Source organism: Pipistrellus hanaki, assembly GCF_964339955.1.
Source record: "Pipistrellus hanaki genome assembly, chromosome: 5".
Lineage (NCBI taxonomy): Eukaryota > Metazoa > Chordata > Mammalia > Chiroptera > Vespertilionidae > Pipistrellus > Pipistrellus hanaki.
In genome coordinates, this window is record NC_140507.1 from 61,768,039 (window position 1) to 61,786,734 (window position 18,696).

Sequence of the window (18,696 nt, forward strand, 5' to 3'; positions counted from 1 at the left end):
GATAAAAATCTTTCACTTGGGAAAATTGAATTAAAATGGATCATCATTACCATCATTAATAATTTTAAAGTTTCCATTTAAACGAGAGGCAGTTCTTTTAGTACAAATACGTAGGCTTCTAACTCCCTTTATTTGATATAAGCAGTCATTTCCTGGTTTCCATTCCTCACCAAAATGTATTTTACAGATGTGGTGGGGGTCTTTGTCTAAGTAAGATGCTACCAGATGAAAATGCAATATTACAACCTGGCTCATCTCATTTCCTTCTGGCTTTCTTCATGTTCATAATGTCAGAACCATACAGCTATGATACTGCTTTCTAGCAACAAAATGTGAGCCTACTATCACTTTTTGAGGACATTTTCCAAAGAAAAGAAGCTAAACAACCTTTGGGAACATTGGATTAAAACTTTTTCTGGTAAATGTTATTTAGGTATAGCAGTGTGTGGAGATCATACAAAGAACATCTCAGTGCTTTTTAGTTTTTCCCTATTCTGTAAGTTTGTAACCTCTAGATATTCGGTTGGCCATTAACTTTATTCTTGTGCATACTACCTTCTCTTATGCGATTGCCTAAAAATGTATATCAAGTGAAATTTGTTTAATCACATTTGAAACACAAAGGAAGCTTGTAGGAAAATCAGTCTTATTGAGAATGTCTTTAGAAAACATATTTTGTAAAGCAAATGTTTATTCAGCTTCCCCCCAACCTAAATTTTATCCATATGTTACTAAAAAATATTTATGGGGAGCTGAGAATATATCAGAAACAAAACAAATGCTTTCTTTTTTTTTTAATTTATTTATGAGGTCATAACAGTTTAACAAATGCTTTATGCTTTCACAGAGGTTACACTCTAGTCAAGGAATCAGGAACTGTTACACACAAATTATTTAGTTATAGTTGTGATAGACGTCTCCAAGGAAACTTTGCCATGGATGTGACCAAGTCTAACCAAAAAATAATTCTCTGAGAAGGTAATGTTTAGGTGGAAAAGTGAGGCTGAGTAAGAGAGTGTTAAGTGCTTTGGAAGCAGAGCTTACGAGTGGATAAAAAAAGTGGTACGTTTATACCATGGAATACTATGCAGAGGTGAAAAGAAGGCTCTCTTGCCATTTGAAGTAGGGTGGAGGGACCTAGAGAGTACAATGCCAAGTGAAATAAGCTAGCCAGAGAAAGACAACTATCACATCTCACTCATATGTGAAATCTAATGAACAAAATAAACTGACAAAACGGGTCCAGAGACTTGTAAGCCACCAACAAACTGACCATCTCAGAAGAAGGGAGCTAGAAGAGATTAAACAAAGAATTTATATGCATATATGCATAACCCATGGACACAGACAATAGTGGGATGAAGGCCTGGTGAGAGAGTGGGACCGGGGAGGAGGGGGTCAATGGGAGATGAGGGGGGAGGGAACATTTATAATACTTTCAAGAATACAAAGAAATTTAAAAAAAAACAACAAAACTCAAAGAATGTGTCTTCTCCAGGGTTGGTCCAGTAAGTACAAAGCTCAAAACAAAAGAAGGTGAACAGTACATAAGGAACCTAGCATGATACAGGGCCTGATCATTTAGGGCTTTATGGCCACATGAAGGGTTTTTCATTTATCTTCAAAGTCATGGACAAATGGGAAGGGTCATAAAATTTCATTCTCAACGGGGTCCTCTAGATTAGAAGGGGAACTATACACTGAGTGGCCAGATTATTATGATCTCTGAATTCATAAGAATCTGGCCACTCAGTGTATAAATATACATATTAGAGGCCCAGTGCATGAATTTGTGCATGGGTGGGGTATGGCCAGGGAGAGGGAACATGGATGGTTGGCCAGCCTGCCTGCTGGTCAAACTCCTGGTCAAGGGGACAATTTACATATTAGCCTTTTATTATATGGGATATATACTGAGTGGCCAGATTATTATGCATTCAGAGATCATACAAATTGTATATTTTGAGGTTTTCTTGAAACAGCATACCTAAAAAAAAAACAAAAACAAAAACAAAAAAAAATCACAAAATTATGGAAAATATGGGAAAGAACTCTATGTGTTGTCAAGATCCTCACTCCAAAATTGCTTTACTTTACCCCTGAAGAGTTTTGTCTTTTTAAACATAGGTTTCAAGACACAGAAGCATGTCTATCTTTACAATGAAAGCATTCGCAGGCATTGAACTGGCAATAGGCATTTTGTTCAGTGTCTCCAGAAACTCTGCCTTTTGAGGTAAATAGGTGAGAGAAGACCTTCCTGGGGGAACCAAGCCCCAGGAAGATGGATGGAGTGGGGCTGGAGGCAGCGGCTGCCTGGGCAGGAAGCTCAGAGGTGACGCTGAAAGCTGGGGAGGCTTCACGGCTCCCAGCATCATCTGCTAAGAGGAAACAAAGGTGACCTGCTTCTGCCTGAAGCCCATCTTTCAGAGGCCTATGAATATGTGAGGGTTCCCCACCCCCCAAAAAATTCTAATAAGATCAGGCTTTTCATTTCTTCAGATGTTAGCATGTCTACTTTCCATTGCATTTTGGCTTATATCCTGTGCCAATGTGTCTTGTATCTTGGAGGACAAAGAGCCCATCATCTCCTTGTACAGATGAATTTCTAGTGAATTATTTGGATAGTGAGAGCAATTAAACGTTCAGATTCAGGAAACTCCTTGTTTCCCATGATAAATTTCTCATTACCTCATTTCACATCGGGTTCCTGTGTCCTAGACAAGGAAGCAAAGAGCATACTTGTGGGAGGCTGGATGCCTACCTCAGCATTTTGGCTTTGACGTTAATTAGCCAAGACCTTGTGAGAATTACTTTGACATCACCTGAGGAAATGAGGGATTTGAGCTAGTCAATCTCTAACATCCTTCACTAATCTAAGTTTTATGTACCCTTCTCTGGCTAAATACACTTTTAACTCATTCTGTAACCTTAGGCATTCAATTTAAAAATTTCCACTCTCTTGTAACTTTCCAGATACATCTCACTTTCCAAATAATTAATCTTATGTGAACGTCCAACTTGAATTATTTTCACACTTTCTATCTTCTTCTTCAATTGGAAAGCCAAGAACTGTGTATAGCATAGTTAATATATATATATATATATATATATATATATATATATATATATATATATATATAAAACCTCATGCTCTGTAATTCCATTGTTTTCCTTCTTTTTAGTAACCTTTAAATCAAATAATAAGTGTGTATTTTCAATGTATTAGCATTTGCCAAATGTTTACCTAAAAACCCCTTTTTTTTCCTTTTTTAAGATTAATTTTACTAAGGTAATATTGGTTAATAATATTTTATAAATTTCAGGTGTGTGATATTTTAATTCAAAATTTGTGAATTCTATTGCATGATCAACCCCCAAAGACTAGATTCCTTCTGGCAACATATGTTGGAATCCCATTACCTTCCCCGCACTCCTCTCCCTTACCCTTCCCCCCACCCCTCTTCCTCTTCGTTAACTACCATTCTGTTTTCTGTACCTGTGAGTTTCTTGTTTGTTGTGTTAGTTCATTTGTTGCATTTTTGGTTTTATATTCCACATAAGTAATATTATATGGCTTTTGTTCTTTTTCTGTCTGACTTATTTCACTTAGCATAAGTTCTCGCAAGATCCATATTACTGCAAATGGCAGTATCTCATCTTTTTTTATGGCTGAGTCATATTCCATTTTGTATATGTACTGCATCTTCGTTGTCCAGTCATTCGCCTGTGACATTTAAGTTGTTTCTGTGTCTTGGCTATTGGAAATAGTGCTACAATGAAAGTAAGGATACAGATATCTTCATGAATTAGTGTTTTCATATTTTTTGGAAAAACCCCTTTTCTTAATATGCCAAGTACCTAGATTTACTGATATCTATTGAGCCAGGGACTGTGCTCGGTCCTATGGGGACTCATGCAAGTAGATGGTAAGCACCATTATTTTAAAGTAAAGTAAAGTAGAATACAAAATAATAGCATACACTTTATATAAGAAGTTTATTGTTTTGTGGGGGTTTTCTGGGGACTCTGGTTTTCTCCCAAAGATGTGAATGTCTCCATTGTCCCAGTCTGAGAGAGAGTGTGTGTGGGTGTGAGTGCCCTGTGATGGATGGGCATCCTGTCCAGGGTGGGCTCCTATCTGGTTCCCTGAGTTGGTGGGAGACGCTCTGCCTGCCCATGACCCTACACTGGAGTAAGTGGATTAGAAAATAATAATCTTATTTTTCGTCATCTTTCTTAAATGTATGTTTAGCTCCCATTTATTTTAATGTTTAATATTAGAAATGTTTGGGGTCCTGATTTAGAAGCTTGGCAATGTTTTTGTATTTAGAAATACGCCATAAAAACTTAACTCTTACTTATATCAGTTAGTCCCATGGTCGGCAAACTGCGGCTTGCGAGCCACATGCGACTCTTTGGCCCTTTGAGTGTGGCTCTTCCACAAAATACCACGGCCTGGGCAAGTCTATTTTGAAGAAGTGGTGTTCGAAGAAATTTAAGTTTAAAAAATTTGGCTCTCAAGAGAAATTTCAATTGTACTGTTGATATTTGGCTCTGTTGACTAATGAGTTTGCTGACCACTGATTAGCCTATGATAAAATCTGTTTCATTATGCATTTTTTTCACTTAAAATCTCCACCTTTAGATGATGTTAAATGAGGAAATTTACCAGCATAGTCATTTTTATTTTACTGCTAGTGGCCTGGTGCACAGATTCGTGCACATCAAAAGGAAATTAATTAGAAGAAATATTTTGATATTGCTATTCGCCCTTTCTCTATAATAGAAGTGTCAAAGATAACAGAAAATTAGTGAAATGTATATGAAAATAATATACAAATTGATTAATAAACAACAACAGCATGATATATCAAAAGTAAAGATATAATATAAAAACAACAAAAACATATAAAAACAATGACTAATAAATTGATTAAACTTATCCTAATATCTCCCTGTATTCACATTAAGAGTAAAAAACACCTTCAGAGTGCTTGACTCATTTCCCTTGTGATGAAGTATTTACACCTTTAACTTTAACGTCATATGCTCTTAGAACTCGAGAGAAAGCAAAACATAACTGACCATGTAGAAAAAGGGGTTCAGGTAGGAATATTCCTACTCTGTCAAGAGTTTGTCCTTGTGATTTATTAATAGTCATCACAAATGCTGGCATCATGGGATACTGTCTTTAAATTAATTTAAATGGAAGGCCAGTGTCAGACAGAGACAAATCAGTTCTTGGAATCAGAACTGCAGATCCTGTTGATACTTGAGCTTCGATTATGTTAGGTCGCAATCTTGGGATAATAAATCTAGTACCATTACAAAGACTCCATTTACTATTAAGATTTCTCAGTAGCATGATGATTGCACCTACTTTCAATTTTAATTTATGACGTGTAATTCCCAAAGGAGTAATACTATTAAGAAATTGGATGGGAAAGTTTTCCTTTACAGCACCATCCATTGAAACGATGGAATCATCACTCAAATAGGCGTGAAAATCTCCATCGAGTATATCCAAAAGTTCTCTACTGAATTTATTAATATGCTCATTTTTAGGACAAAGAATCACACGTTTAGATATATTTTTAATATTATCAATAGATATAGTTTACAATTAACAATGACAGATTGAAACACGTGTGTGATTGGCGCCAGTAAGAGCTTTATATGTATCATGCATGCACAAGTGAGCATTTATTTTTAAATTGCCAGTGCGCATCATATGTACCAACCGGTGGGTTGGTCAAATGGTTGGAGAGATGTATGGTCAGTCACTTAGCCTTTTATATATATATATAGATCTAGATAACAATTCAATTTAAAATAGTTAATAAATTCTAGATCTGGGTTTTTAATGGTAACAGCTCACATTTGCTGGCTACAAAGCATTTTCTATGCTGGGCAGTGTTGTATGCACAATGTATATCATATCACGAGAATAGGTAGGTAGTTGTTAGGAGTGTGGAGTCTGGAGCCTCACTTGGTTCAAATTCTGATTTTACCACAATACCTATATAAGACTGGGCAAATTCGCCTAATTGTGCTTCATTTTCCAGTCTATTAAATAGACTAATAATAAATGTAACTCATAAGGTTGACATGAGAATTAAAGCCAAATTAATCTGTGCTTAGAGTGGTGACAATACCTAGTGCCTAATAAGAGCTACGTAACTATGAGCTGTTGTCACAGCCATCATCACCAACTCTCACAGTAACCCTGTGATAGTTAATTTTATGAGTCAGGACTAATTACAAAACCTACAAGGTAGGTAGAGCATTGACATTTGGAGAGGTTGACTAAAACCACAAAGGCAAGATGTGTACCAGGTCCCTTACTCAAGTCCTGGCAACTGGTTCCGGAGTCTGGGCTTTTCACACTGCATAACACAGCCACACTGTGTACCAGTAGCTTCCAGAATAATTATCTGCAGGTCATTTACATATTATGTTCTCTCCCCCCTCCCCTTGTCATCATGTCAAAGAAGCTTGATTCCCCCCCCCCTCCCACACACACACACACACAATTGCTTTTCCTTTGAGCAGAAGTCAGTCACCTACATCCTAGTAGGGAGAACTCCCACATACAAATAACTAGGGAGGAGGAGGATGGAGCTGGCAGCTCCTGAGCATCTTTCACGTGTGAAGTGCAGAGGCTCACAGTTCGCGAACATCTTGTTTCATCTGAACAGATACCCCACTGGGTGTATCTTATCCCCATTTTATTAGATGAGGAAACCAAAGCTGATCTTGTCTGAAATCACAAAGAATGGGTCTGACTCCCAAGGCTTTTGCCACCAGGCTAAACTGAGAAATTGAATGTAATGAGAGTCTCTTGTGAACTCTCTCTTTCTTTCTTTCTCTTTCTCTCTCTCTCTCTCTCTCTCTCTCTCTCTCTCTCTCTCTCTCTCTCTCCCTCCCTCCCTCCCTCCCTCCCTCCCTCCCTCCCTCTCTCTCTCTCTCTCTCTCTCTCTCTCTCTCTCTCTCTCTCTCTCTCTCTCTCTCATATCAAGCACTTCTTCCATAATCATTATCTAATTTGCTTGTTCATGAAAGTCAGACAACCTGACTTCTTCAAAGTGTCTTCACAGTGTCACTCTGATGAGGTGTGTTCTGTCCTCTTGTTCCCTTCCAGAGGAGATCTGTACCCTCGTCATCGCTGAGACTTTCCCTGAAGATGCAGGGGTCTTTACCTGCTCGGCAAGAAATGACTACGGCTCAGTAACCAGCACTGCCCAGCTGGTGGTCACCGCAGGTACGTGAGGAGTAATAAATGGCAGGGTTCTGCCCATCCCAGGAGGAGGGCTCAGCCATTGGGAATGGTGCTGCCACTCCAGGAGTTATCCTGAAGGTCAGTATTTCATCAGCAAACAAAAGGCTTTGCGGGAGAGGGAGTGAAAGTGAGATGAATAACAAAAAGATAATGATGATGGAGCCACTGAACACCTGTGGCGCTATTTTTGTAGATCCTCCATGCAGTCTTCTTGGAAGCGATGGAGCTGGCTTCCTAACGTGCTCATGCTAACCCCAAACCATGCTCACAGCAGGCCACCTGGGGATGGGAGATGCTATCACTGTTTTGAGCAGCGTCAACACAGGAGAGGAGATAAATGTTCAGAAAAATTAAGGTTGAACCTACGGTTGAAACTTCTGAAAGAGTAGTACAAAATACCCCTGATGGAATTTGGAGAAACTGTAAGATCTCAGACGTCCAATTTCACTGAAGTGAAATATAACTAAGATATGAAAAACTACAGCAAGATACTATTAAAACCAATATTCAAAAGTACCTGAGTATTTTTTAAACTCCAAAATTTACCACTAGCAAAGGCAATAGGAAACAGCTTTTCCTGTAACTTTATCTTGCTCTTTTCTGCTATTATCGATAGCTATACCTTAGTTTATTTTTATTGCCTCATCTCTATTATTCATTTTACAGCAAATGTTAAAATATATCTTTGACCAGGCATGACCCATAGTGCACATAACAGGGAGTCAGTAAATGGGGTCGGCAGCTGGATGAGAGAGAGAGACATGGAGAGAGCAATGGAATTGCACTTTGATTTCCTTGGAAGCCTGGGAACTTGGTGCTAGGGGGCAGCAGAGGCACAACCAAGACTGGGTCAGGGAGCTTGGCTTGGGAATTGCTATTCGTCTTCATGTTAAGAAAAGAACTGGATGCTGGGGCAGAGCTGATGTGCCTCAAGATCACCTCCCTAGAGTTCCAAAAATCCCCTTTCTGCCCTGAGTTTTGGCACCCAGTTCTGTCAACTACAGTTAGCATCAACTTGAAAATAAGGGCTCCTGAGAGGGAATTGAAAGCTAAAAAAGAAAAAATGTGGGGACATATGTAATACTCTCAACAATAAAAATTAAAAAAAAAAGATACAGTAATGTTTTCATAAAATGGAAAGAATCAAAAAATAAAGGAAGAGAGGCAAGAAGGGAGAAAAAGAAGGAAAGGAAGGGAGAAAGGAAGGAAAAGGCTCCCCTTAATGAGAGGATAGTTGATTGAATGAGTGCTTTAAATGTGCATTGGTGGGAGCTACAGTGTGGGGAAGAGCCCTGTGTTTCGATTCTGCTTGCCTTGAGGACTGTCCTATCAGATGGCCCCAGCCATTGTGCAGTGTTCCCACTGCATGGCCCAAACTCCAGACTCAAAGTCTGTGAGGCAAAACTTGGCATTTTTATCCGGGGCAGATAGGCCAAGCAAAATAAACCAATACTGCTGAGCCCTCCTCCGTTCACCTCGGTGAGCACTGTTGAGTATGTTCCAGGAGCTCTGCTGGGCTCAGGGCAAAGGGAGAAATCCAAAGAAGACATGGTCTTACCTCAAGACACATTCAGTTTATTGAGAGAAAAGAAAAAAAAGATGGGGTTGGAAGTTGAGTTATGGCTGTGGCGATCATCTAAACTGGGGGGGGGGGGGGAGTGATCTACAAGGTCATAAGACATTTCCCTCAGACTCAGCACTTTACTGAGCTTTCAATAGGACGAATCCCTCCCTATTCATTGCTTATCCCATAAAACCTTAGGGCTTGAGCTAATATTAGTAAAGCTCAGATAGGATGTTCAATCGGATCTGTGGCTGAAATGTGAGAAGACGAAGCATTATTAGTTGATGCTGTCTCCGTTGTCATTTTTGCACTAAGTTCCGTCTTTAGCTCTGACTTGGAATGACTAGGTGGCTGCTTTCCCTAGTTGTGGGCCCATTCAGGAAATGAAACACTAGCAGTCACCCAAACAAGCTTGGACACACCAAGCCCTCCAGCTGGCTTCCCTTCTGCGTCAGATGCAAAAGCAGCACAGCTACCTCTTCTGTAACACCGGGGTCCGAGGGATCCTCAGACAGTCCCTAACAGGGTGAACCTAACTGCTGAGTTAGTAGCATCCTATTATCTGTTCTCTCTCTTTCCCCTTCTTTAGCCAACACTGAGGACTGTCGCTATGACTCCATGGGTGACTCCAACAGCGATCCCTTCCAGCACTTTCCGCCTCCCCCTCCAATCTTCGAGACCAGTCCCTTTGAGTTGGCTCCAAAGAAACCAGCCGAGATCCAGCAGGTGAACAGCCTGGAGTTAGGCCGGGGCATGGCAGCCCTTCACATGCAATTCAGTTCTGCAGACAGGGAAACGAACGGAGTGCACCCAGGCCACGGAGTCAACGGACTGATTAACGGCAATAAATCTCCCCCGGCACCAGCTGTCCTGCTCTCACCCACCAAGGAGCCTCCACCTCTGCTTGCCAAGCCGAAACTGTGAGTATTCCTGCCTGTTTCACAACATGTTCCATGCCGCGAACTAGCCTCTCCGGTCAGTGAGGACTCCACTTTGTGGCACATGGCCCACTTCTGCAGGCCAGCTGTCTTCTGGCCCATGGGCTTTGCTACCAAGTGGGGTCTTTGAGAAAAAAAAAACACAAAAAAGATACCTAAAAATAAAGAAGGTATATGAGGAGCTCGGCGACCTCTACCTTTTGCTAAAAAGCTATAACTGGTCCCAGCTGTGAAAATATCTGTGCTCCGTGTGGCCTCCCATTGTACAGCAAGAACGTAGCCGCTCCCCAGAGGTGAGGGGCAAGGGGACCTGCTCCGAGCCCTCTGTGAACGGCATTTCCAAATGTTTTCACTGTGAGAATCAGTAAGGAAATCTGCTCTAGATAAGCACAGGAAGACGAGGGGCTGAGGGTGGAAACCCATTGTACGGACCCCGGGAAAGGAATGACAGCAGGGATAGCCGGGGTCGTCAGGAAGAAGAGTGCCCTTCACAACACGACCTCCGAGACTTTGGAATTTCCATGAATACCAGCTCCACATTAGATTTCCACTATTTTCTTAGGACGATAAACCTTGCAGGAGCTGTTTCCATTGGCACTCCACAGCGGAGAGTTGTCGTGAATGGAGCCCTTACCGTGTCAGAGAGACAGAGATCAGTTTCCTCCAAAGGTTCTGTCGTAGCATAACAGACCTTGAATTAATGCCCCAGAGAGGTCAGTGGAAACGTCGGCCTCATATAAAATGTATACATACTCTGCGAGGTCACATTTCCTCGAGAATGAATGCACCAGGATCGAGGAAAGCCCCTTAGATTCCCCCTTGATGTCTGATGTTTTTGATTTGGGGCAGGAAAGATGGCTTTAGGATACGAATTGTTTCTCCGTAGTCCTGTCATCGGCTCATATGTGGGAATATCCTATACATTTGTACATCGCATTATTGTTTACCAAGCGATCTCATGATTATTAGACTAATGAAATAAATCAGCCAAATGAATACCTTAAGTTAACAAATGGGCAGGCAATTTTATAAAAATGAACTTCTGGGCAATCTTGTGTTGCAGTTTCAAAAATCGGTCTATGACCACCCTGCCCTTAAGCCTGTGTGCCGACCAAGCTCGGTTTTCAGGCAATGGGGCCACTAGGTTTGTATACGGTCGTGTGAAAGGTGCCAGGCAAACATTTAATACCTGTGCTCCAACTCTGCTGAGACTCTGAACAGGTAAAATGAGGTCAAATGCAGCTGCCTTAAAAGAGATGCACACTCTGTAGCTTCACCCCATAAAATTAACTGCCACGGCTGACCCCTTTTATCTTTGCGTTTTGAATATGTATTTCTAAATGCTTTTAATGAAACAAGGGACCTGCTCTCCAGAGAGTGGGGGGTGAGGGAGGGAGGAAAGGGTGGATGTTGCTTAATGGCTGGGACTTGCCTGGACTCTTGATTAAGTGACCTGTGTCCATGGTAATGGCTGTCATAAATTAGATGTGAATCACAGGAGAGCCGTGGAGGAGCTGCTAACAGGCATTTCAGCCCTTCTTATCTCAGGAGTTTCAACAGCTGCTCAGCCTTTAGCTCTGCTTTATGGTGATGTTAGTACTCCTGGTGGGGGGCAGGGGCATGTCTGCAAAGCACAGACAACAATTCCGTGGTTATTAAGAGGATGAGTAGCTTAAGCACAAGTTTGAAGAGTGACATCATGATTTGCCTATTATAAAATTTTTCATTATAAAATAAGATACAGGAAAAACAGACGTTAGTATTTCAAGATCTGTATAAAGGGGTTACTTACTCTCCCTTTCGAGAGGAAATGTATGGAAAGACAGGGCACCTAATCACAAATCTAGTAGCTGAGAAATAACATGTACTGGTACCAGTTTTTGCCACTGTTTCCTTGTTTTTCAAATCTTTAGGCATTTAAGTATATCCTTAGATCGCTATTTAGCAATATTCATATTGTATTCCTGCTATTTACTTGATAGACAATCATAGATGATGACACTTGAAAATATATATTTATTTTAAAATTTTTCTTATGAATTATAGTACTTTATTGGCTTTTGTTTTCAGTACAAAGTAAATGCATCTTGATGTGACAATTTAAATAATACAGAATAACTCACTCTCACGGTTTCTCCTCTTCCAAGACACCCTCTTTGTGTAACTGACTTTATTGCTTTATCCTGAAATCTTTCACTCCTTTCTCTATTTCCATGGTCTTTTCTGAAAAGTTTGGTTCATTGCTTTAACAGTTGTGTCCATTGATAGAGGAATTTTGTTGAATGACATCTGCCATTTGTTTAGCATAGCATCTAAGTTATTGGTAATCATACGTCTTTTTATTTCTTTTTATACATGGGGGGGGGGATTGGATTTTGCTTCTTATGGTTGGCAATGAAAAACTTTGGATTGCTCTAATCCTTTCTCATGAGCCTATGATTTTATTCCTCTTCCTAAAAGGAGAACGTATGACATTTTATTCATCTGAATCAGTTGTAATCAAACAAATAGGAAACAGTGAGGAGGGGGCAAATAATAGGTATCAAAATATTTAATTTTGCGATAACTTAACCTGAAAATGGGTTTGATTTCCCAGGTTTCTGAAAATAGATCTTTTTTTTTTTTTTTTTTACATATTTTTTAAATATATTTTTATTGATTTCAGAGAGGAAAGGAGAGGAAGAGAGATAGAAACATCAATGATGAGAAATAATCATTTATTTGTTTCCTCCTGCACGCCCCGCACTGGGGATCGAGCCCACAACCCGGACATGTGCCCCGACCAAGAGTCAAACTGTGACTTCCTGATTCATAGGTTGACCCTCAACCATGGAGTCATGCTGGCTGAGCAAAAAAAGATTATTTTTAGAAAGAAAATATTTTGCATTCTTTTCCTCTCAAATAGCTCTAATACTGAGAGAGAGAGAGAGAGAGAGAGAGAGAGAGAGAGAGAGAGAGAGAGAGAGAAGATTAAAATGAAAAGATAGAAATGTCATGAATTCTTCTAACAAGGTCTAGCACTGATCTTCTATTATCCAATGGAAATCTTCACCAGTGGCCTGTAACCCTCCCAGCCTCCAGCGGGGTCTGTCATGCCTATCCTGAGGCTGAGTTCCTGGCTCAGTATCGAGGAGGCATCAACTTTGGTTCCTGCATCTCCAATTGTCTTTGTCTCTGATGCTGCCCCTCAAGTACAGTCCAACATGAGGACACGGGGCCATTTGATAAGTGTTAGTATTATTAATTTTAAATTTTTCTTATGAATTACAGTACTTTGTTGGCTTTTATTTTCATTATAAAGTAAAATGCATCTTGACGTAACAATTTAAACAATACAGGAGTAATTAAAGAAAAGTTAACTCTTGCCACTTCTCTTTCAAGCCAACCTCTATGGGTAACCAACTTAAGTGCTTTGGTCTGTCTTCCTCTCCCTTCTTTATTATCATGGTGTGTGTGGAATGCCTTACCACTTGCTGTGGGACCAGAAGTGCCCTTATACACTGCATAGAAGAAAAAATCCTAAGTAGGGGTTATGTTTGCGACTGACACTCATAATCTTCTATTACAGTACAGAGAAAAGAAGCAACAGGTACTTCAGTCAGATTTCTCATCAGGGAAAAAGAGAACAGAACAAACATAAACCCAACTTGTGAACTATCTGTTATAGTATGTTCCTTGTTTGGAGTGCCCCAAATAAGTCTGGTGCCTCCCACGCTACAAATCATTCCTGAAGGTTCCAAAGATTTTTTTTTTTTTCCTTTTAGGGCTCAGTGTGTGACTAAGAAACAAAAGCCCTGCTTTTCTTAATTCCTATTAACTCATCCATTCTAAGGTATTAGGGATTTTATATATCACTCAGTCCAGTTCTGGACTGACAAAGTAAAGCTACATCTTCATCCTAATAAACGATCATAAGCATAATAATAATTTCTTGTGCAAAATCAGAGATGTATTCTTGCCCTGCACTTGGGGGGGTGGGGGGAGAGGGGGCGGGAGAGATGATGTGTTTAAGAGACAAACGAGAAGGAAATAGCATCCTGTATCTCCCTCTGTATCAGTTACTTAGCTGGGCCAGGCTTGCTATATTTGGAAGTTCTTTATGGTTTCCTCCACGCTCCTCGACACACATGGAAGCACAAGTCATTCCCTTTGCTGGGAATGTTCTACTCCTAGGAACGTTCTACTACTAATGGCTGCCTCCTCCCTGCTTTCAACGCTCAGCTTAATGGCACCATCATCCCTGACCACCCAATCTAAAGCAGCCACACACCATTCTCCAATAAATCAGCCTCTTTAAGTACCACATGGCATGCCGTTCTTTTTTATAGTTTCTTATTACCTGCTTGTCTGTCTGTATATTGTTTTCCCCCCATTATTATAATGAAAGCTTTTTGAGAGTAGGGACCATGGCTGTTTTTTTTTCACTGCCCTTTCACTAGATCCTAGATTGGGGCCTGACGGAAGGAATGCTCAAAACATTGTGGAATGAATGAAGCAAAAGCAGATCGGGAAGGAGGGAGAGAAAGACCTCCCACATTTAGAGCAACCCCATTTGTTCTGCTTAACTTCAAACCTTCATATACCCCACCAATCCCACCGTTTTCCCACTTTACAATACTTTTAAAACCAACATTATTTATCTCATAAAACGAATATGAAAGAATTAAATAAGAATCCCATGAGAGTGTGGGGGGTAAAGAGGGCCTAATATATGGAGATGGAAGAAGGTTTGACTTTGGGTGGTGGGCATATAGTGCCATATAGAGACCCTGTGGCATAGAAACCCACACCTGAAACTTCTATGATCCTATTACTCAATGTCACCCCCAATAAAATTAACTTTTAAAAAGAAGGGGGAAAAGAATCTCTTGGGATAGAATTACAGTGGAAAAGTTTGTCCAACCAAGTTATTACTGTGGGAACCCTTTCGGCTCCTTCCACATTTCTCCTCTGTTCCTATTTGATTAACATCTTGTGTGAAAACATCATGGAGAAAACGAGACATGTGGAAGGTCTAGGAGGACGTTTTCACTCTCTAGTATGTACTCGCAATGTCAGTTGGCCACAGTACAATCAAGCGGTTCCAAGGTGTGTGTACTTGACATGTTAACACCCCCCTCAGATGCCAGACTTTTGATGAAGGGCTGAGAGCTGCTGTGCTACTCCCTTCCTGTCCTGTTTATGTTGGACGGCGGCTCGTGCTCCCATGTGTGGCTTGGTCAGTGTAACTTAGAAAGTGGAACATTTTCCCGTCCTTTCACCTCTGCTAGTTAGGGTTCAAGATTTCACTATATTACTGTTTGACATTAGAATATAAATGGTTTCCTGGGTTCTATTCTAGTAAAAACCTTACCTGGTAGATTTAAACACACATACACACAAACACTTGGGCAAAAAGACGATAAGTCAAACTATTTGGAGCAAAAGAAGCAACAAAGGCCAAAGAGATGTCATCCGTAAGCAATTGTAAAGAGGTGTTTAAATGTAGGTAAATGTATTTAAAAATCTAGCACGCTTTTTATCCCCTCACTGTTAACTGAGCATCCACAAGTGTTGGGTAATGCAGGGTTCTGGAGTCACAGAGGTGAACAAGACAAAAGCATTATCTTGGAATAATTTCTAATCCCGCGTCCTCTGAGATCATTGTGGCAAGACTATACACATAAAATTCTGCACATATTTTAACCTCACACTGATTTTGTAGAAGAAGAACCAATTCCTAAATTAGATTCAGTGCAATCCAATTGTCTTGTCTTCCCAATTTAATGTTGGGAAGATTAACCATTTTGCTTTTGATGCAAAAAACAAAAACAAAACAAAACAAACAAACAAACAAAAGGCACCAATTCCTCATTAAATGATTTTTGTTATCTGCTGAGTCTAGTCAAATGACAAAGCAGGATAGTAGCAGTGAACATGTAAACTGTGGAGCCAGAGGAATGTGGGCACAATCATGGCCTTCATTCCAAAGCACCTGGCTGTGTGGATATGGGCTCTTCATAAATATAATACAGTGATGGCTTCGCATTAACAGTGTTGGTGTTGGATCACTTTGAACACCATCCCTCTCTGAACTGGAAAGTCCAATCAAGGAACTTCCTGAAGAATGAAACTTTTAACTAAGAAATAACATTTTGATGTATTTTTTTCCTCATGCTTTTTTCATGTAAATATTGGCTTTGTCACAGTGTCACATTCTTAGTTATTAGGATAACAGTGCTTTGCTGTGCTGGTCTCTTGGTGAATATAATGTTTTAATTACATTTCCAGAAGAGAGTCAAGTCCTTATGTTTATGGTTAATAGTTTCATGGGGTGTCTAAATATAGTTGGAAATATTTGCAGATACCCTGTGTACACTCAAAGTAGTACTCTGCCACCAATAAGAGATACCATAGGTACATCTCAAATACTTGGTGCGGTCCATGAAAGTATATGTGATGATTCAATATTTCGTCCACATTTCCATCTCATTTTGCCAAAATAAGTATGAGAGATACTATGGTGATTACAAACTAAGTTGAAAAGAGGAATCTCTGCTGGGAACCTTTTATTTTTAAGGGAGGAGGGGTTCAGCTCAGAAATAAGATGGAGCCATATTTGAATAATGTACTCAGAAGTACTGCCATGAATAGAATGTCAAAACATAAACACTTTAGTGTCAAGCAAAAAAAGAAATATGCTTGAGACAAAATGATATATGCAGCTTAATACTAATTTTATGGGGGGGGGGAGAAGACAATAAAACATTTTAACCAACTAAAATGAGTATTAGACATTTAGAAGGAAAAACACCATAATGTTACCTGTGGATTATATTTTCTTGTTAACCAGTTCTGATTTTCATAAATAATGATTATCAGCTCTATGATTACAAAGTATTATTTTAAAAGAAATAAATACTTTTGATCCTCTCTCTTTCTTTCCCCTCCTCTGTAGAGTCTCAGATCACTCTGCTCTTCATCATGGATGCTCCCTGTTCAAAATAAGAGCCACTAAGCTCCATTTTAAACATAGTTGGGAGCAGAGTACTCTCGCATTCTCTCTCAGAGTTCCTCTCTTATCCCAGAAGCCAATGTCATCAGGACTCCATCTGGGTTTTTAGAACCATGCTAGAAAGCCCTCCCAGAAAAATGCCCCCTGTACTTCAAAATGACTGTGTTTCAACACAAATATTCTCTTTCAACATTCCTCCACCTCCACCAACCAAAACTCCCATTTCTTCAATTTCACATCTCAGGTGTTAGGATGAAAGTGATATCGGTAAGGTAATTTTTCATTTTAAAGCCAGAAATAAACTAGATATTTACAAGGGCAATATTTAATGTATAATCTGTACAAGGTCTCCCACAGAAAGGATGACAACTTTCCCCTTAGGAGCTGTGGTGAAGGAGAAAAGATGTAGTGAAGGCAAATTGAAGTTGTAATTTAAATAATACTATCCGTAAATAGTGTGATGAAGGCATCGACCTTAGGAGGAAGGATGGCTGTAAATGTGAGGGGAAAAAGCTGAAGAAAACTGTGAGGAAGTTATTTTTTTAAAAAAATACCCAGAAAGGAATGTATTTCCTAGCAATAGTGAGAACCCATTTGAAATTAGAGTGAAAATTCATATTTGATTCAGTGAATGAACAAAGGTTCAGGACTTAATTTTAGCCACGATCAGCACTCTGAAGAGAGACATAAAGGGCCTATATAGTTGGTGGTACTGGCAAGATGGAAATGCTGTATAATATTTAATTTGTTGATGGTGAGAAGTATCGCTGAAATCAGCATCCAAGCAGTGTGTAGGGTCAGAGAGGAAACTAGAGTAAGCCAGATTAGGATTTAAGGAGAAAAGAGATAGGACCCAAGAAAATGGAAGTTATACCAACAATGTAAATGACTCAGAGGGAGTGTGGGGTAGGAAAATGTGAAAGGGGGACAGTAGGTGGTCAAAGTGAGGATTCTTAAAATTCAAGATCTAAAGACAGAACTCCTTACACGTGATAAAGGAACTTAAGATATCTATTTGGGTGGGCAGTTTAGGTTGAAGCTGAGATCACAGGAGTAGAGGAAGTGGTCAGAGATCCATGAAGTCAAGATATTAAAGGGAACATTGCCATGGATGGTGCCTAAAGTTAATGAGAGGAAAGCAAATGCTAGTTACTATCAAGTCGTTGAGAAAAATGAGGACATACCAAGGTTGTTGGTGGCCAGCAGGGATGTATAATTATAGGTGGAGCACACTGATTTCAAATAGAAGCAGACACTGAGTGATGATGGCAAAGGTGTTCGAAGAGTAGCTTTGAGAAACAACATACAGAATCCTCCTTGCTCAGAGAAGATCATGATGGGTTTACTCACCTCATCAAGGAAAGTCAAATTTCAGTTAAGGACAAAAGCACTTCCAATGAGACATTGGAGAAGTGGGAATATTGATTAGAAACCGTTAAGGAACCCCACGGATGATGAAAGGGATCTAGAAAAGGGACTCTAGGGGACTCTTGATGAAGGAAAAACAGGAAGAGGGGAGAGGTTTGCATCAGAGGAAATAAAGTGAGAGAACAAGATTGTCATCCTGGGGGTCACTTGCTGTCATTTCATGAAGAGCCACTAAGATTATTCCTAGTTGGAATCTGATAGAGCCATTTCCACCACTACTCATACTCCTTTTTTAGCCCCTCTTTATTTCCGTTATGTTGCAGCACCATGGCCCATTTTGTAGTTACTAACCTCTTCTATTGAAGCAAGATCTTGAGTTGGGGTGTTATTGAACAAGGCTATTTCTATATTTGTATATTTTGAAAGAATTCTTCTCAACTAATGAATGTGTAATCCATATATGTTGACTGGCACTTCATGTCTACAACTTTTACTACTTAGAGGATTTATTTCTGTATACTGCAGGCTGAAATACATTAGGTTGCCAATTTTC

At 39.9% G+C, this 18,696-nt stretch overlaps 1 protein-coding gene across 2 annotated transcripts in view; it reads left to right on the forward strand.

Annotated features, from left to right (window-relative positions):
* PALLD (palladin, cytoskeletal associated protein) overlaps positions 1 to 18,696 on the forward strand; it is a 386,711-nt gene that overhangs the window by 196,865 nt on the left and 171,150 nt on the right. For both annotated transcript variants that reach the window (XM_084883726.1, XM_084883727.1), the window contains 2 exons: positions 7,142 to 7,261; positions 9,433 to 9,763. In XM_084883726.1, coding sequence (XP_084739852.1) covers positions 7,142 to 7,261; positions 9,433 to 9,763 — 451 coding nt within the window. The remainder of the gene's footprint in view (positions 1 to 7,141; positions 7,262 to 9,432; positions 9,764 to 18,696) is intronic.